This window comes from Motacilla alba, chromosome 1A (genome assembly GCF_015832195.1).
Source record: "Motacilla alba alba isolate MOTALB_02 chromosome 1A, Motacilla_alba_V1.0_pri, whole genome shotgun sequence".
Classification (NCBI taxonomy): domain Eukaryota; kingdom Metazoa; phylum Chordata; class Aves; order Passeriformes; family Motacillidae; genus Motacilla; species Motacilla alba.
This window is the reverse complement of record NC_052031.1, coordinates 55871136-55891963: the sequence shown is the minus strand read 5'-3', so window position 1 is coordinate 55891963 and position 20828 is coordinate 55871136. Positions and strand designations below refer to the sequence as shown.

The window sequence follows — 20828 nt, the reverse complement described above, 5'->3', positions numbered from 1 at the left end:
CCCTGAGATCAGTTCTAGAGATTTCTCCATGGGCAATGTGTTCCCTGTAATAATTTCTGTAATAATTTTTGTTTCTTGCCACTCAAATACCTTAACTGTACAGCATCCTAAATACAGATATGAATACATGTGCTTTTCTGGCTTCAAAAGGGCACATAACTGCATTTCTCGTTTTTCTCTGCTGGGTAGGGGTAGTTGAAATGTCTGAGTTTCTAGATACTGATACCAACAGCCTTTCAAATACAGTTTCTATATCACTCTTCCCATATGATGATTACCTCTGAACCCACTCACTAGAAGCACCTATCACATGTGACCTCTTTTGGCTTGTAAATCTCTTGGTGTCTCAAAAGATGGAAAAATAGGTATGCTGATTTTGAAAAGATGTCTGTAAGTGATTAGAAAGCTTGCAGTGCTGAGAACTGCCATTAATAAATTTGCATTAGCACACTGTCCCTAGCAAAGCACTAGAGCCTGATAACATGGGAAAAAGCTTAAAGGAATTAGGTATTTTACATAAAATAGATTTCTGTACTTTTTTTTTTTAACTGGACCTCTTGGATATAACATATCCATGGTTCACGGATTGTTTGATGGTGAGGAGAGTGACACTAGTGATATAAAAGTAAATATACAGCAACTAGGCAAACATCATGTTATTGTTTTACCAAATTGTAAATATATATAATATAAATAAATGTAAATATATAAAACATATAAAAATATAAATATATGTAAATATATTTTGATAAGATGGGAGCAACTGGAACTGACTGCCAATATTGTCTTGTAGCAGGTTTTGATACCTACCACCTGACAGCATGGGAATGTATCCATATTTATACTTCTGTTTTCCTACAACCATCTAATGAATTCCCTTCAGAGCCTTATGAACCGTCCAAAGTTCATGCATATATGCTGAGTAATACTGATCATTAAATTATAAATCATTATCTCAGAGATCTCCTCCCTGGTTCACCGTAGAAAAGGTAATTCAGACTGCTTGATTTGGGGGATATGACTGAATATTCAGGCTCTTTGGACTTACCACATTTTCCATCCTGCAGTACTTGCCCTGTACTGCACGCTTCATGCCCTTCAGTAGCTTTAGCTGGCTTCTGAGCCACTTCATATTCTGTCCCAGAAAACTGAATGTAAAATTGCTGTTTATTAATAGATTTCCTCAATGTTTTGATTGCAGTTTGCAGCTTCTGCTCCATCCTTTTCCGAACACAGTCAATGTTACAGGTGTCTAGATGGGAAATGATAACAAAACTAGAAGCAATTGAGATTCATGTTTAAAAGAGGTGCTTAACAAAAAGCTTAGCCTGCATTGCACTATGACACCTCTGTTTGTTTCACTGTCTTGTCCATATAAATGGAAGCAGCAGCTCACTATATTCAAGATCAGACCTTTCAAAGGGACAGGACAGTATCCTGAGGTCCATGGAGCAGTTCCATGGCCTGCAAACGCACCGAGTGCTGCAGAAAGCATCAGTCCCAATGTGTTCTCCTTTCAGGTGTGTGTTCAGTCTGCCACCATTAATGTTCCTGAATTTTCTCTGCCTACGCTTTCCTCAGTTGATTAGGAACTCCACCATTTCCCTGACCAAAACACCTTTGTGTTAGTTACAAAAAGAAAGGTGCTTTCAGGCGCAACTGCTGTTTGAATCACTTGGCTAATAAGGTGCTCCTCAAGGTGAAGAAATCTGCCTTTGAGGACTGACATCTTATAGGATTCAGTCCACATTTTCTTCTGCTGGAATTTGTAACATAATATTCCATTTCATTTAAAACTTGAGGCAATTAGTTTTATTCCAAAGTTTGGTAAGAAAACAAGAATTTTTCAACCGTGTGATAAAACTGTCTGATTTGCAGAATAAATATTCAGCAACTTACATTTTGGAGGATATTTTTATCATAATTTTTGCAGAATTTCTACCTAATCTTTATGTTCCCTGTACATCGATTCGCACTTCTGTTGTTTAAAGCAATCCCACTGGATTAAAGCATATGACTTAACTCAAGGCCTTGAAGGAATTTTGATGCAGGTTCAGTTTTTGTTCCTTTGTCTTAGTTTCATGCCAGGCTCTTTTCAATTAAAGCTCTGATACTTTGAGTTTGGAGAGGCTGTTGAACAAGGTGTTGTGCTAAAAGGCATTCATGGCAGCTTGATGAAATAGTATCAAAGAGATTTTAACAACATCCTGGGGAACTAAATTCTGATTTCTCTCCACAGACTAGTCTTTCACAAACCTGAGACTTCTTCAGACTTCATCTCCACTTCAAACTCTGCAGTGATATGGGACACTTCTTTTGATGGTGACTTGCGGCCTCGGCGTTTTTTCTTGGAGGAATCACACTTGAGGTTCACAAAGGTCACCTGGCAGTTGTCTGTACAGGGGAACTGTCCTCCTTTGTGCGACAGAAGAAACACAGGGAAGAAATCAAGTAGCAAAGTAGCTCGTGACAGGCTAACAAGTGATATCTCACTGGGTTATCATGAATGCAGCAACAGGCTTCATAACATTTCCTTTGTGTTGTGAGACACCTCCTTCTCCGGGCAGTGTTGGGATTACTCATTTTGCTATGAATGCAGAAGGCAAAAGCACAGCCTGGTGATGCTGAGCTGCACTGTGGTGCCTCCAATGCCTAAAACTGCCCTTTTCTGCATAAGGATTAGAAAGCTCTTTACAGAAGTTATTTTAAATCAGCAAATACTATAAACTATATTTGATGGCTGAACAAAGCAAGAGAGTCAACTTCATAAATCTATGAGAATGTCAGGCCTGGGCCTCTAAAAACTATCAGTGGGTATTCCATCTCTTTCAGAAGTGAAAATCATCAGATAGCAAAGGCTTTAAAAGGCTTTGATTGTGAGGTTATGAAAATGTATTGGAAGGTTTTATCTGAGCAGGAATTTTAGTTTGCCACAGATGATGAACCTTCCAGGTTAGGGAAGAGAGAAATGTTTGTAGCACTCAAGCCACCAGAAGGATTTCATTCCGAGGATGTGGTTATACTATGTAATCTTAGACTCAGAGGTTCAGATGACATAACAAACACAAAGGAAAGCAAGCAAAGGACAGGGAAATGCATCCAAGAAACACATTCCCATAGTGATTGTATGGACCAAAAAATTCAACTTCTATGACTTTAAAAACGAGTCTGATAATCACATGTTAATCACAGGGTAAGTATCTTGATGACTAAGACTTAAGACAATACTTGTAAAATGAGAGATACAAAAGTGTAGATTGCAGGGTAAAGATGAAATATGAGTCTAAATTTTAAAAATAAAATCTTTAAACTAATCACTTTTTAAAAAAAATAGCTATTTTTACTCTTCTCTGTTCAGGGCTCATGTAAGATTTCTCACTCATGAGTGAAAGTGGTGGTAAGACAAATTCATAACAGAGAATGCATCACCAGTAGATGTTTCATGTAAGCTGCTAAGTTGTTTTAAGTAGAAATTTAACTTTTTTAATACCACATTTTTTTGACACCTAAATCTTATAAATATTTTTTCTAACATCATAACTACTCACTCTCTCATAACAAAAGATCTAAGGCTGTGTAACATCAGATTTTCATAATAACCTTCCTTCATAGGAGTTGTCTTTGGTGCTGCAATAGGTTACTAATCCAACATAAACCAAACAAATAATAGCTTTTGTTTTCTTTTAAAAACCTCATTTGGGAAAACCAAACCAAACCAAACTGACATGGTTTCACATAACTTTGCATTAGTCACAGCTATTTGTCTCAGGGTATTTCTGCCATTATCAAGGCCAGAAAAAGGGTTAGCTTAATTCCCAACTCACGTACTTTTGAACAAAGATTTTTCAAAGCAACAGGTGAGATTTTCTGCACCCAAGATCCAAACCCAAGGCGCTGTTCAGCCACAGAGGGAACCTTGGCCTTAACTTAATTTCAGACCAAATATGTAAACTATTGATTTTTTCACTGTCTGCAGCATAAAAACAAAGCATGCAAATGAACAAGAAAACAAACAAACAAAAAATTTAAAGTGCTGTTTACATGCTGGAAGTAACCACCTACCTGAAACAGCCTGCTCCCCAGAATCTTTTGCTTTTTCTTTGCTGCGAGGCCGTAAATGGCATTTTGCATCTTTGATTTTAAAACGAGCTTTCTGCTTGATTGGAGGGGCTAGGGAGTCTGTTGATGTAAAGTAAAAAAGCTACCATTGGGACAGAAATGAAACGAGATCTGGAACTTATTTTTAAAACCAAAAGCTTTCTTGTGACTTAGAAAAGAGGCAGCCCAAGAATTACTCAGCTTGTACAAGGAGGTCCATTTCCACAAGTTCATTTTTTTAAGTGAGTACCTATCCTTGGGCCCAACTAGGTCAATGAATGTGCTAGTACCACGCTTGCTCTGCACATCTTCTTGGATTTTGGGTGAATTTGTCTTTTACTATGAGAAAGATTAATTCCTACCTTTATTTTTTTTCTGGGCTCTCTGTCTGTGAATTCCCATGTTACTTGTAGTTCTGCTCCTGCTAGTACCAGTAAGATTAATTTATTTGAGCTATGTTGCTGGCATTGAAAACCATCCAAAGGAGCTGCCTCTATTGCAGTCTGTGGCTTGCAAGCTTTATTCCTCAGTTTTAAACCCAGGGCAGGTTTCATGGTCTTGTTTTAAAGGCTACTATACAGTCATGCAATGAGGGGAAATGGAGCTGCAGGCTGATTTCTTCACAAAGTCCCTGGAGTAAAAGACTAGCCTGGCTGTCGCCAGCCAGCTGCTTTGGGATGCCTGCTGGCCCTGCAGAAGGTGGAGGGTGGTCCCAGGTGATGCCACAGCATGGGGTCCCTCTTTCCTTGGTAGGGCTTTGCTGAACCAGGACTTTAGAGGTGGCCTGATCCTGTGACACAAGCAGGCATATCTGCTGCCAGGCTGTGTCACTCCACAGCACTGTACCTCCCAGCATATCCCAGATATATAAGAAATACATGAAGAACTGGAAAATGGGAGAGAAGTACAGCAGGTATGTGTAATGTGGGCTGACTCTTCCTACTGCTGGATGTTGTTTCAGCTGTTTCTAATTTTGTCAGGCTTCAAGTTTTTGTGGGTATTTCTTTCTTTTGTTTTGCTATCAGCTTTCATAAACATTTGAAATGTCTCTGCAAAAATAGTCCAGCCATTTTTGAGAAAAAAGATGCATGAAATGCAGTATTTTCTCACAGAAGTCTCATAACCTTTTTATAGGGGGATGAACTTTTACCCTTGCAGTAGGAGGGGCTGTGCTCCTGTGGAAGGGCTTTGCAGGGGAGGGCTGGAACCCACCCTTGCACTACTGCTGGGTGCCTCTGGCTCACTCCCTAGCCTGGGAAAAAGTCCCATTTTGATGTGCTCACTATTGTCTTGCTAGACTATGGAAAGAAAATAATTCTAAATATTAGTCCTTATTGAACATATCTCAAACCTGCAGCACTCCCACACTGACCCACCAACACAATGCTGCAGCTCCACACACCCCACCCTCAAGGAGAGGCTGCAGAAAAGGAGTGTGTGCATAAGGGAACACTGGCTACCTTTGGTGCCTTAAGGTTTTTGCTTTTTATAAATTTTCAATATATTTGTAGCTTTGTAGACTGTTAATACATGGTTATATAGCTCCTGGTATTTTTCCTACCTTTTCTCTTAGATTTTAGAATTGTAAGGTAACCCTACTAATACATACTTGGAATTATGTTTAGCCTTATTCTTAAGAAGAGAATTCCTGACAATGACATCTTATTTTCTGCCAGAACTTAAGAGACATAACAAGAGAAGAGAGCAAATAAGCCCCAAGGGGACTGACCCACGGGTGGGTTACTAGGGTAACTGATTTCCTATTGGATGTCCCAGCCAGATATACTAATTAATTAACCTTACAGAACTATAGAAATCCTGCACCATGCATGCAGGATGCTCTGTGAGCCATATTTTGTGCACCTGAAAGCTTTCATTGAATAATTACTTTTTTATCTTCCCAATTTATTTCAAGAATTACTTTTTAATCTTACACCACTTCAACTCTGTCGCAAGGCTTTTCCTTTTGTTATTAGGCAACACCTTAACCCTTGCCTTACCTAATGAACGAGCCTGATGTCCTGCAATCCCCCAAGGTCCATGCCCTCCCTCTGGGGCCCAGGACAGGGGAGCAAGCAGGGCAGACCCACCTGAGCAGCTGGGCAGGGTGGAGTTGCGCCTGGGCTGTGCCTTGCTGTGCTGCACGGGGACACCGCAGCTCAGCGTGTAGCTGTTCTCCGAGTCTGGGGGAGAGAACACAGTCAGCACATGGGCAACAGCCTCACAAAACTCAAGGCTTCAGCTTCTCAGTGCTGCTAAACAACAAGATATTTTAGGTGCTGAACTTGGCTTTTGAGTGGCTGAAATACTTTGCCAAAAAGCTTCAACACTTCACAGTGTTGACAGCAAGGTTTGTTTCTTCCAGCTCTGGAACGATACATTTCATAAGTGATTTGGCACAAGGTTAGCTGTGCACAAGTAGAAAAATACTTTGTGTTTGTCCATGGCAAAGTCCTTCTGCTTCCCTGCAATTTAGAAAATAAACCATGTATTTTCATAATAATTTTAGCTTCAGGCTCCAACAGAACTTATTGGCAGAAACAGAAATGGTGTGCTTAGAACCATAACAGTGTTAACATATTGCAGAGATAAAACTCCGTCTTGGTGCTTACAATTAGAGAAATGCACAGTTCCACTAATATCTCCTAAACTGGAAATAAAATGTGAATAAAATGTTAGCTTGACTGCATATGATGCTGAGGCTAAACGTGAAAAGTAGACACCCAAAAATAATCCTGTGCCAGAACATCTATGAAAAAGCAGTAGCAATCCCCTCTTTCCCTGCAAAACTGTGAAGATGAAAACTACCAGTAGCAAATGGTAAAAAAAATAAAAGGAGGGAGGGGAACAAAATGCCCAATTTTTTATAAATAATACTGAGCTAGACTGAGAAGACACATCCACGCTTACCAGGAAGGTGCAGAAAAAAATTGTTATATATTGAATTTCTGTGGCAAAAGGGAAGGGCAAAAATGAACAGTTGATTTTGGTGAATTCCTGTTACTTTCTAATACACGCTTTTTGTTAGAAAATTTCCCACCCTCTCAACTGACGTCTCAAATTAAACAATGAAGGACCAAACTTCTCATGAGTTGACAATCAGCTCTTCTTGATTTAATTTATAATGAGGTTTTGTTCATTTATTGTTGTCCATAACAAAAAATTAATGCAAGAATCATGACTACATTAACAGGGAACAGTCAACAAGTCACATCCTAGATGAAGAGGACAAATAATTTGCACAAACCTGGAACAAAAAGAGTATTGGATGGGCATGACAGGAAGCAGCTCTCTATGCCTCCTGTCTTACTGCATACTAGCTGAGCCTTGGGAGCTGGTTTGGCCTTTGGGAGACATTTCACCATCTCTGAGGAGAAAAAAATAAAGAAATGAAAGAAATGTAAAACAATTGGACACTGCCCAACGCAGCTACTTGTGTGCACTCTTGGATACAATGGTGAGAAAAGGCAGGAAGTGGCAAAAACCATAATGACAGACACAACTATTTCTGAAATAAGCACATATTAAGGGAGAGCATCTGGATTGGGATGCTGAGCTTGTACTTGAAAATGAAACTCCTTTCACATTTTTAGACCTAAACTCTAGATCAGTCTTTCTCTCCTAGCCTCCATGCTGGGAATCTTTGTGCTCTATGAGCACAATTCTGTGTGCTCATCTTGATCTCAGAAGCAATAGGTAACACTAATCACCTGAGATGTCCCTTCTCTGATTTGGAGGCACAGCTCTCTGATTTAACAGACCAACTACACACTGTGGACAGTGGTCTGTTTACTTAGATGACCACTAAAATTGTATTTTTTAATTCTCTAATTCCCACTGACTTTTTAAGTTTAGCTCCATGCTCTAGCTCCTGGAGCTAGAAAACTTCCTAGCCAGGCAGAGGTGAGGCTGCAGATGCTAGGATGGAAATGGATAGTTCTGGCCTTTTCAGATACTGCTGAAATGCCCCATACAATGCTAGAAGGGACCCTGTGCCACACACACAGTTCACAGAGCCATTTCTCATCAGTGCCTACAGCATAAGGTGCACTGCAGCTCATGTGAAGGAAAAATCCAGCTTCTCCTCTTAGCTTCATGGCAGGATGAAGACAGAGCACCCTGCAGGTCTCACAAGTGACTCTTCACACTTGGGTAAGGCAGTGCTTGTGTTTCAGCTGAAAACACATGAAGTTGTTGTTAATTGTTGGAGCAGTCTCTGTGTTTCACCCTGAGAAGATGGTATGACACCGATAACCATAAACCTGCATTTATTTTAATTTGCAACTCTTTTGGATTGAAGTGTTACTTAAGTACATTTTTTCTCTCACAAATAACAAGGCTCATTCTTGGCTGCAGCTGGCACATGCCATCACTTCCTACAGGGAGGAAGCCTCACTGCTTCCCTCCTTTCCCCAGAGGGTTCCCCTCTGCACTGTCTGCTGACCAAGTGCAGCTGGGCACCTCTTCAAGCAGCTTCTTCAGACTGCAGCATCTATTTACATCTCAGACAAGTGGCTGTAGGGCAGTTCTTGCTTCAGCCCCATTGACATGCTGTTTCAGGTATATGATTTTTCTCCAACTGTTTCTTGCTACTTCTTCCCAACCTGCTCACCTTACAAGACAGGTTTGGCTGACATTTGTTTTTCTCACTGCTGACTGTAGTACTGTAAATGTCTTTTTTCCTATCTGTCAGCTTGCCAGCAGAGGTAGGGGTTGCTTCTGACACCAGAGTTGTAGCAGCTAGACTGGTTTGTGTCTACCAGGGCTTGGCAAAAGCCCAGGAAAACCATCATGAAACCAAGCAGTTCCAAAGTAGTAGCTGGAATGAGTGTTGCCTGACTTGGCTTCAGTGCAGAGGAAGAGTCCCAGCAGCCTCCAGCTGGTTTGTATTTCTGGCCTCACTGGTCATTAAATATAAATGTATACAAGTCCCATAAACATGCTTGATGTTCCCATCTCAGATATGGGAATAATCATCCTCCACTTATCTCCCTCCTAAGTCTTTTATGTTGCTCTGGTGATGTCTTTAAAGAAACTATTTCCTTGGACTGAAGAGGCAACAAAACACAAAGGGCCACTGCTGAGCCAAAGAGGGTTTTGTTACTGCAAATGCCTCCAAATCACATGGTATTCAGGATCATTAAATATAATTCTTCAACTTTTTATTGTGCTTTTCTAACAATTTAGAATATATTTTCCTCTCAAAATTGTTGGTAATAAAGGCAGGTGATCAGCAGGGAGATGATGCTCACTTTAAGCCTCACTGAAGTCACCAGCTACTAGAGTGTGCATCAATAGACAAGGGTGTTCTATTTCCATCTTCCAGCTGAGCATTATAAATAATGAGGAGAAATTTACAAACAGGAGAATATTTTCAATACAGCAACATTCTTAGTAGGCTGAGAGAGAATATAGCACATGTAGTCTAACTTCATAGTAGACCTCCAAAAATTTTAGTCCCAGCTGCTAACTTAAAAAAATCCTATCCAGAGGAATAACTGGTATATGGCAAGGGAGACCTAGTGGATAACTAAAAACCACAGTGAGCTATTTCTTGCTGTCACAATGCTTAGTTCTCTACATAACAGGGAAGGTAATAGCCAGGTAAGCAGGAAAGCAAAGAACTTAATTGTGCTTAGGAAGAGCATAGAGGCAAAGGCTGGAATTCAGCTTGAGGTTCTCACCCCGCACCCCACCTTGGTTATAAAGTGCTTTCTATACTGCTGTATCCATGTAAAAAATGACACAATTGCATGATCACATGAGGCTAGTGCAGTACTCTCTGCTCCAGATTAAGCAGTGCTTTCTCTCAGTGTGTGCAGAGATTCTTTTTCTTGCTCTGTCTTGCTCCCAATTAGGTATTAGGGATTATTCCCAAATGTGCCTATGAGAAATTACTTGTGGCTAAAAAATGTGGCCATGAAAAACCCCAGTTATGCTATTCTCATTAAAAAAAACCAAAACATAATTAAAATCTCACAGAAAATACTTTGGCTGTAGCCATGAACAAGATTTGCTGTGCTTCACGTAAGACTCCAGAAAAGAAGTCATCTCTTCAAAGGATACAGAAATTCAGGTCTGCCACAAAGTGGCACTAGCAGCAAGTACCAATTTTTTCTGGTCTCAGGATTTGTGTTCATTTTGATTAATATTTTTGACAAAGCTAGTGTCAGTACTTTTTATGAAGCAGGACACCTTTAGAGATAACTTGAAAAATTGGGGTGTGGTTCTGTGAATGTAGGTATTATGTCCTACCATATCCTACTTGTAAACAGTTAAATATTTTGAATATTCTAAATTAGTGTTAGAGGTAAATAGAGTTATAGCTGACATTACAAAGATGGGAAGAGGGCAAATTAAGGACAAAAGTATAAAATACCTAAGATGATGATGATGACAATAATAATAATAATAATAATAATAATAATAATAATAATAATAATATGAATTGACTCATAAACTTAAAAAAATTCCACACAAATAAAATCTAACATATTTCTCATTCGCTAATCAACCTAGAATTGTATCCTAGACCATGGAGCTCCACAGGATCAGGTGTTATCTGAGTTTATAAAATGAATTTGGGGATCTAGATTGTGAAAATGCAGCCTTTCTCAAACAAAACCATGGGCTTTTGCACTCTCCTGGAGAACACAGTCACCACTGTCACCTCTGAGTCACACTTCAACACTTACCAATACAGTCCTTTTTATTCCAGTGCAGTTTCTTTCCAAGTGGGCAGACACACTCATAGGTCCCCATGGTATTAAGACACCCAAAGTCACAGCTACCATTGCTGATGCTGCATTCATCAATATCTGAAAACATATTTAAAGTTGTGAAGAGTCTTAACCATGTGTATGTATACACATATACCGTACATTAAGATATGACTTGCATAAGGAATGTATCTTTTACATTGGAGCCCATATAAACATGTATAAAGACAGACAGTGCCAAACAACTTTAGTGCATTTTGTCCTTGAACTGTACAGCTCCTACTCTCCCAAGGATTTATGCATTTGATACAGTTTACTTTCACAGAAATGAAATTATTGGATACACAACATGCTCAAAAGTCTCTGCAGCATCTGGACAATAATGGACAATACAGAAAAATGGCATAAACCTCTGTAAGATTACATCACTTCTGCAAAACAAGGAGGTAAATTCTCCACAGCGATTCCCAAAGTTTCTTTTACAAGTTCAGGTGAAGGAGGAAATGATGCTTTCCAAAGAAACTAAGCAGTTAAAGTGGAGTTTAGACTTCCACTCCTCGAATAAAAATAAAAGGTAAAGCTTGCAAGAATGTGAAGAAGTTATCATGTATGTTATCACTGATATTCCACGGAAAATCTTTTGACTTTTGATACATTAGAAAAGTATTTAGCCGGTATGAAGGGTATCCTTTTTAGTCCATGCATCCAGCATTCATACACTCGTGCCAACAAGGTCAATCTCTCATCTCCTCTCTTTCCACCACCAGAAAGAACATTTATTTATTTATTTAATGAGCTGAAATGACACCAAATCAACAGGAGACACATAGAATTCCTGATGCTCTGGCTCACTGGTAGACCTCAAAATTAGGCATGCAAGGACTAAAACTAATGACAGGTCTAAATGGTAAAACTTGGGGCCTGGACAAGTCTGGATTCAGAGTTATGATTTTGTATCTGCTCATAATGGAAAAAAGCAGGAGTTTTGGATCCAGTTATGTTTTTGCTCAAAGTTCAGCACTAAGTATTTCCAGTGAGAGTTTTGGTTCTTCTTCAGTCTTACTGAAAAGACTGAAACTGTACTGAGGCTGAAGGTTATTTAAAGACTGAGGCAGAACCCCAAACTTTGAGGCTTTCTATAAATTAGTGCATTAAGTAATTAAGTAATTAACAGTGAAACTGAAGATCAGTCTCTCTACACCTCATATAAGACAGGTCCCAAAAACTTTCATACTATGAATTTCCTTTCACAACTGCTTTTAAGTGGGGTCTGTTCCCAAACTGCTTCCTTAGGTGGACTCTTATTTCTCTTCCTGCCTGCCCCTACTCTTACCAGGAATTCATGTGATACTTCTCAAAAGAGAGAGCAGCATACGCCTCCTACATCCTTCTCCCAAAAAAGAAGCCATGCAGAGATACCATTAGCAGTGTCTCATGTTGACATTACAAAATCAGGTGAACTCAGCCCTCAGAAGTGAGGGGCCAGCCTTTGTTTCTGCTACATTAGCTGAACTTCTAATTTGGTCACTGTGGTAATGCTGCACTTCAAAAATATCCCTCTCCTAGATAATGAAACATTAAAGAATCAGTTCTTTCTAGTCATACCAAAAAGGTTGAAAGCAGGTCCCCAGAAGATGGGAGGAAGATCCACCACAGCCTTCTGTTATGCATTTCACAGGCAGTTTATGTCACAGACTGGTAAGGACAAATGCCATCAGAGCCAAAATATTTAAACTTTGCAAAACTGATTTTTTTCCCCTATTCTCTTTGTTGCCAATCATATGATGCCTCTCTGCAGTTGTGAGTAACCTCACCCCTGTGGAAATTCTGATCAAAAAATGGTGGGACATTGGTTTTCATTGGTGTTTTTCTCTTGGGAATGCTTCAGCAAATTTGAGATACTGAAATTTTAGTCACACCCAGATCATGGTATTTTAAGTTTATTTTAACGTTATGTCTTTATCATCTTGAATTATAAAACCGTAATCTAAAAGAATGAGTGGCCCTGTAAACAGTTCACAAAGCAAACAAACACACATGTAAGCAAAATTCAGTTTCCAAACCTCCACAGTGCGTCAGTCCGTACAGGGTGTAACCTTTGTGGCAGAGACACTCAAAGCTTCCAGGGTAGTTGATACAGGTGTGGTCACAGGTCCGTTCAAAGGAGCACTCATCTATATCTGAATTAATAGAAAAAGCATTAAGAAATCAGATTTAATCAGGTTACACTGAATGACTGGATTTTCTCAGTGGGTTGCAATGCCTTGTTACTGATAAAATATCTTTTACCATCCCATGTAAAATCTGAATAAAATATCATTCTCATTCCTCTAGTGCCTTGCAAGGAAAATACTCACTGGTACATGAAGAACAAGAAGAGATAATTTGGTAAAACCCGATGAAGATTGTAGTATGTACGTTCCCCGTTAGATGGCAACCTTTACCTTCTGATCATACTGACCCAGCAGGGCTGGGCAAGTATGGAGCTTTTGGAGAAGTTAGTGGCAAAATGGAAAAAAGGTTTAGGTTGAATCAAGCAATTCCCTCTTTCACTGACCAATGTGCTGACATCCTGCCCACCAGGACAGGGAGTTGCTCCCAGACTTCTGCTCTGCCTTATAAGACTGTACAGACTTGCAGAGGGTAAGCAAAACACTGCCGGAGAATAAGCCCTCATAAGGAATGGACAGGCTGCACCTAGCATGGAAAATGTTAGTCCAAAGCCCACATTCTACCCAACTCAAGAAAATGTGACATCTTCCCCTTAAAAAAAAGTCAGTCAGCTCTAATTATCACTGCTCAGTAATGTGAAACCCTGGCTAACACAGCCTCTTCCATCCAGCAGGCTATGAAAAAAGCAACGGAGAGCACGTTGCTTCCAGGACAGTACAAAGGCTTTGCTAAGCAGGTGCTGTGGAGGTTGATTTGACAGCAGCCCTGACAGAATGGACTTGCTGAAAAGATTAAAGGAACCTTAAACAGCAATCTGTGCAAAATAACACTTCTGAGTTAATTTTATTGTTTTTTTTCTTTTAATTCTCTTCTGTGAATATTTTTTTAAGAACAAAACTTGAACAATACCATTCCAAAATGTAACTTAGACTTTCATATTGTACATGCTTGGAAAGCTGTTGGTGTTTGAAAACACTTGAAAACTCACCATACTTAAGGGGATTCTAACCCAATTCCTATGTCCAAGTATTATTGACATAGTTTTGACATTTCATGAAGCATTCTAGGTCTCATTCTGTTATTATAAATACAAATACTTACTTTCTAGAACTATAAAATTAATATTTCCTGTATGTGTACACAAACTCAAATCTGTATGAGAGTTTATGCACAAATTTAGAATGACCATACAGCTATATTTTATATGACCTCCAACTTAAAAGGTTTCAAAACATTCACACAAAAGATAATTCACAATGTGGGAAGCAACTGTTCAGGCAAATGCATAACATAAAATGGAATAAACATGATGAACAGAAATCTGTGCTGTCCAGTTTTATTGTGTGCATCACAATCACTTTCTATTATAAAGCCACAAAAAGATGACAACTGAGTTTTTTTCTCTTTCTTACATCTATTTAATTTAAAATGCATTTTTAATCCATTTTTAAATATAATTTGAGTTCTGAATGTAATTTCTTTTTAAGGTTTCTTTTATAGTCTTGGAAATGTGCAGCTTTTGAATACACATAAATGGCAAATTGTTTCAGCTTTCTCTAAATAAATACACAAAGTAACATCATTTGGGAATGAACACTGAAGCTATAGTTTAAAGGACTTTTAATGCTTACGAAGCCAAATCATACATCCTGGTTTCATTCATGTGTAACCTCATTCATTATATGGAATTGGGGGAAATTTACAAAAGCAGTTAATTTTCTGGGCTCTGACTTACCTTGGGAGTCTCTTTTTCAGAACCAATTTCGTATTTCTGAACAGTGATCTTATCCTGAACTAGTTTAGTCCATAGTGTTTATGCACTGCTTTCCCATGCAGAACTGTGTGTTGCTGCATATATGGCTTGTTTTTCTTCCCATTAAGGAGGATGCACTTCTCTCTTTGCCCATGGAAGAACAGTCTGTCTGATGACGTGACCACTGCTTGGCAACTACCAGGCACTCAGGATGGCCAAATGCATTTCTGCTCCCTAGCTTTTTCACCCTTTAAACCCCTCAGCCCCCTCCTGCTGCTGCTCTCAGACACTCAGGCTGCTGAGTTCAGCATCCCGCTGGAACAAGGGAAGCCCCTGCGCAGGCTCCCCTGGCTGAGCCTCAGCCCCGGCTGTTCCCAGCTGAGGCAGGCAGGGAGGGACCCAGCTTTCTGCAAAATCACCAGCCCCCTGAGGAATTCAGCACTTGTCATAGAAAAGACAAAAATATGCACCACATACTCTTCATTACAAGAAACTGGTGGTGTGATACAGGATGCTGAAATCTTCCCCTTTTTTTGTTTTTTTGAAACTCTGAAATCTGTGCTCTGGATGATGTTATTCCCAGGCTCCCAGGAACTTTGAAGCTGGCCCTCACACACTTGTGGTGCTTCATAATACCTCCCCATATATAGCCTGAAAGGATGTGCTTATTTCCCACCACCTTCATGACATAGGTGTATCTCACAAGATACCACAGAGTTGGGAATTTGACCTTCACAGCCCTGGGTTTCAAATCCTGCTTTATCACAAGAACAGAGAACAAACATGGGCATCTAAACCCTGTCTCCTTTGTACAAGTGACTCCACAAAATCTGGTAGCCTTATCTACTTAAGAGAAGTCAAAAAATACAAAAGTAGAGATGTGGCAGGTTACAGTCGCGCTCCCACTGCCATGTACACACTCAAACACACAAACACTTAGGAATTGTGTTGCTCTGAATTTTCCCCCTCCCACACCCCAAAATAAATACTTATAAATTAACTTCCTGGGTCTGAGGTACTCTTAAAATGATTTAAAGTTATTAAAACTTATTTTCTAAACTGTTCTAAGAGAAAAAGTCAAAATCTTGTGGTTTTGAAGAACTGTGGTGGAAAACTTCAACTTAAAGGTGAAGTTTGTATTCTGTTTTTGGTTGCATTTGGCATAAATTCACATGCAGTCCAAGCTGTCTCTGAACATTTGAGATTTGCTAATGTACTTATCTGACATCAAACACATTTTTTTAATTTCACTTAGCCAAAAATTCATGGCACATTCACCACTGCAATCAGCATAGGTGACTGTGTCATTTCAGCAGATTAAGAGGTGTCTTCACAGCTGAGCTGTGTGAGGCTTACAGGAACTATGGGGCCAAAGTTCACTGCTGGTAGCACACAATTAGTTTCCCGCCAGCTTTTTTTAGGAATACTAATGATACATATAAAATCTAAGAAAGGAGCTCCCTACTTCACAGCAAACGCAGTGGAAGTGCCAAGTTCAGAGGTTGGAGCAGGCAACATCCAAAGGTCTTTTCCAGGCTCCACCATGGATTCATGGGCACACTGGCAGTGCCAGACTTCTCTTCATGGTGTCCTGTGCTGCTGACAGCTCTCCTTCCAGTCCCTGTTTCCAAGACATCAAGGCATCATCTCAGGCTGAATATAGTCCAATATCTCTTCTGGCAATCCATGTTCTCACCTCCAAAGAGAATGTTTGAGGAAACACTCCTTAATTTTTTTCCTAGAATGGATTCAACTTGAAGAGATTGTTCAATGGTTTAATAAAAGAGCAGGATTTCCCTGGGGTTCTGAGGGAAGCAATTTTTGGCAGTAGTGGCCATGCTCGATAATATTAGTTTGGCTAGGTTTCTATTATTTCAAGTCAGCATTTGGATTTTATTGTTGATTTTTTAATCATATGTAGCTTTTTTTCTTTTATTTTTCAGTTCAGGCTTTCCCATGTTAAACGATCCCATAATGATCTATATTTATCTTGAATGTAAAGTTTTTTAGTGGGTGTCAGATTGTCAGTACTGCAAAGTAAATTCTTCTATCTCCAGAAGGGAGCTACCAGAGATCGAATTTCTTCTAAGTTTCCTCAAACAGATGTGTCTCAAAGGTGACCTGAGGGAGCAGGGAATAAAGCAGCTCATTTTCCATGCCCATTCAAGTCTCTGCCCTTTACACTGGTGCTGCCACTAGACTCCCAATTACAGTAGCACCAATTGTTCTGTGGCTTATGTGATGTGGACACTGACTCATTTGTGGATGTAGAGTGCAGGACACCCAGAAGCCATCACACAGTAGTGATTTTTGCTAAGCCTGGACCTGAGCTGGATTCCAACCAGCAGCTCTGAAGTGAAAGGCTCCTTTCTGTACTCTGTTTCCAGCCCTCAGACACAATACCCTATACTCCTGATTGTCTTCACTCTAAAATAAATTTCAAAGTAATTAAAAGGAACCAGTGATCAGGAAATCAAAGCATAAAGCAGGACATTTCCAAAAAACCATTAGCATTACAAACAAGCAGCCAAGCACCAGACACACCCAGGTGAGACTGGTAAACCCTGCTGAATTTAAAGATGTTTTAGAACTGCAGACCGATGCAGGAACTGCTGTGACTCCCTGACAGAACACACATATGCAAAAATCACTTGCACAGAGGTGTGACTTGAGGGTTGTGGTTAGAGAACTGAAGAATTCAATGCCCAGCTTCCCAATTTCACATTAAAAATCTACTTCAAAAATGAGGATTGTCCCGTCTCTGTTTTCCTTAATGTAATTTTGTTAATATTAAGAACAAGTGAAGAAATTGTTTAGAGAAAACTAATGGTCATCTCAACAGCTTTTCTTGAGACACACACTAAGTAGCTATGTCAAATTATGAAACTGGGAGCCTCCTTCCAAAACACAGTCATGTATCATAACTGCGTAAGAGTTTAGTCTTGAGCCTGGAGTATTTTTCACCTGATCTGAAAATAAAAGCAGCAAGGAGAGATCACTGTTATTTGGTGGTGCTATTTGTGCTAGAACAAGACAGGAGTGGCTCAAAGGCAATCAACAAAAGCTATAACAGGCATGGGGAACAGAGTGCAGACTGTAAAGATCCTAGACACTGTAAGCAAAAAACCCATCTTACATTTGATTTGTCTGCATGAACTATGCACTAGATAACTGCATACTTGCAAAACAGATAAATTACATTTAGATATCCTATTTCAAATAGAAGTAAACCAGAAAAGAAATATATTTCGCTAAGAAATTGAATGTACAATAAAAATAAAAGCATATATCTATCTCTACTATCAGCTCTTTCATCAGTACAAGTGACTGATGACACCCTGAACGCTAGTAGATCAGTCAAAAATGGTCATTTTTGATATTACAACAATACTTTAAAGTGCTATTACAGCTGTGAGTCCATACAGTCCCAATCCTCCCAGTAACCTTAGGTATACCTTGATAGTGGCAGCAAAGATTTTTTTTCTACCTCATAACTGCTGCCGAGGCTGCTATGGAGAATATCCACCACAAAGAACCTGTGGGTTTCAGATTCAGGTGCTGGTGGGGGTTGAGCCCCAGGCTGGGAGCAGTGGCCCAGGTGTCCCAGTGCAACAGGCACAGCAAAGCCACTCTCAGGGCACTGGGGTTATCTCCTAACAAGGCCCCATTCTCCTTGTGCAAAGGCCCACAAGATGTAGCTCTGTTTTGTCCATCACACACAGCCCTGGTTTATTGTTAACCCCCAAGCCAGATGTGGACTCTGGGTGGAGCACCCCAGGCCATGCACACAAGCCAAACTCAAGTTTAGTCAGAATGTTTTGTGTTCACCTTTCTCAGCTTCCTAGTTATCGGCTCCTCTGAGAAACAGAGCCTTTCCTTGTTCTCATTCATTAAGCACACATACATAAAAACTCTCAAGAAGTGTTACATGATGTTTTTAAAATAAACACTAATGCTTTTTTTTTTGTATGTATTTTGGCTGAAAGTTATATTCTGCCTTCTCCTGCCCCTAGCTCCAATTTCTGTGGGGAGCTGATACCACCCATGTAATGTTGTTCACCTCACAGCCGAGCCAGACTGGTTTCCAACAATATTTGACAGACATTAGGGAAACCACATATCTTAATCTGAGTGGTTGCTGGACCACAGGGAGTCATGATTCAAGCTATGTTCCCCAACAAATGCTGGTTTAAATTCAATGCTGGGAAGGCACTGTTTTGCTGCAGCAGCCATGTGATGGGGTTTGCACCACATCTCAAGGGTTTTTGACCCACAGTGACTTAGCCCTGTTCACAGTTAATAAAAATGTATCCTCCATGTGAGCATGTAGCTCTTTTATACACAGCCAACCCTGACCAGGAGGAATGGCTTACAGCTAACCTCTCCTGAAGTTTCAAAGCCTACAAAAATAAAACCAATGAAAAGGAAGCAGGGAAAGATGTAGTAATGTACAAATCTTCTACTTCATTACCTTCCCACTGAGTGCTTCTGGAGCAGGCTAACACCATGGGGGGAAAAAAATAGCCATAACCCCCGGCCTTTAAAAGTAATTGAAAACCCACATCCATTTAGACTTCCCACTGCATTACTGAGCTGCAATCATCTTGCTGCTGAGACTTAATGACCTGCAGAAAAAACAGATCTGGCATTAATTCCTGTACTTTTAATGGGAAGTGCTAAGTGCCAGGTAGCACAGTCTCATCTTGTAGTTCAGAAATTTGAGTGGGAAACTGTCCATTATGACTAATGTTGACTTGGACTAAAGCGTTTATTTATTTAAGTACTTTATTGCTCACAGTTAAGCATGTGATTAGTGAAGACCAAATGCAACCCACTAATCAGGGGCTGAAAGACTTCTGAAGGAAATTGATTCTGTTCACAAGGAAATGTGCTTTGTATTAGAGATGATTTGTTAGAATGCAAAGAAGTAATAAAACAAATAAATGTATATAAATAGCAAAAGAAACCTGCAGTATATGTTTGAGACAAAGGCAATAAATAATTAGAAACCTGTGACTTATTATGTAAGGATCCCACTGAGGAGGTATTTCAAGGATTTAGCAGTACACTACGAAGTGACTGCTACTCAGCTTCAGGGATAGGCACACAGTATATAGCTGTACTAAGGACAAATGTTATCATCTGCCTCATTCTACCTCATAGCCTCAGGATCCTGTCTGTATGTTTTTATTCAGTATATTGAGATCCTGGAAACAGCTTGTTTTCATCTTCCTCCCATCTTATCTGTACCGACAGTAAGTTCAATAACCCCCTATCTCGACTCCTGGGGCTGGCACTCCTAGGACAGGCCATGTCTTTCTGTGTCTTCATACAGTACCAAATGCAATATGAACACTCCATGTAGCTCTGGTGCAAGTACAGTTTAGGGAGCCACAGCTGCCTCTGTTGTCTGTCATTTTGGTCTGATCATTTTAGATACTCTCGTTTGCTCTAAGGAATATCTGGGCATCATTAATTTCTCCTGTTACTGTGTGTTCTCCCACTTCTGCTACATGTCTGAAATTGAATAATGTCTTCCAAGACATGCTCCAGAAACTGGATGTTTATTTTGATAGAATGAGGATATTTAATGCCAACATTAAATACTCATACTCATACTCATTTAGTCCAACCTCCTGTACTTAAGCAGCCTCCAGCCTTTTGCTTGGTAAACTCCAAAAGTATGCCTGTCCTAGAAGGGATTGTCTAGGTGTTTTCCTGAACAGATCCCTTAATCTTTTCCATCAATTTAACTTTCAGAGTTTAAATTGCTGTGATCCTTTTTAACTGCTAGATTTTGTAAAGGCTGAATAATTTATCTTAGAAAGTGCAATGCATACCTGATCCTTTAATAAGCAGGTACCTCCTTTTAGATTTCTCGTATTATTTTCTTGAGGCCTGAGGTTACACATAAGAAATTAGGAATGATTCCAACTAAGCAGCTCCCTTGGGCTGGCTGGCTGCCTCTACTAATTCCTGTGAATTCACCTCAGTTGAAAAGACAGCAATCTTTCATTGGCCCCTTCGGTGTTTGAGGAACTGCAGCAGGCAGATCATTCTTTGATGCTAAGCACCAAGGGGACCAC

The 20828-nt window shown here is 39.8% G+C and overlaps 1 protein-coding gene across 3 annotated transcripts in view; it reads right to left on the bottom strand.

The window, feature by feature from the left end:
- Positions 1-20828, bottom strand: part of SCUBE1 (signal peptide, CUB domain and EGF like domain containing 1) — a 192804-nt gene that overhangs the window by 17119 nt on the left and 154857 nt on the right. For all 3 annotated transcript variants that reach the window (XM_038153802.1, XM_038153801.1, XM_038153800.1), the window contains 7 exons: positions 12881-12997; positions 10794-10916; positions 7346-7465; positions 6189-6281; positions 4063-4179; positions 2257-2415; positions 1049-1252 (listed from right to left, as the gene is read on the bottom strand). In XM_038153802.1, coding sequence (XP_038009730.1) covers positions 1049-1252; positions 2257-2415; positions 4063-4179; positions 6189-6281; positions 7346-7465; positions 10794-10916; positions 12881-12997 — 933 coding nt within the window. The remainder of the gene's footprint in view (positions 1-1048; positions 1253-2256; positions 2416-4062; positions 4180-6188; positions 6282-7345; positions 7466-10793; positions 10917-12880; positions 12998-20828) is intronic.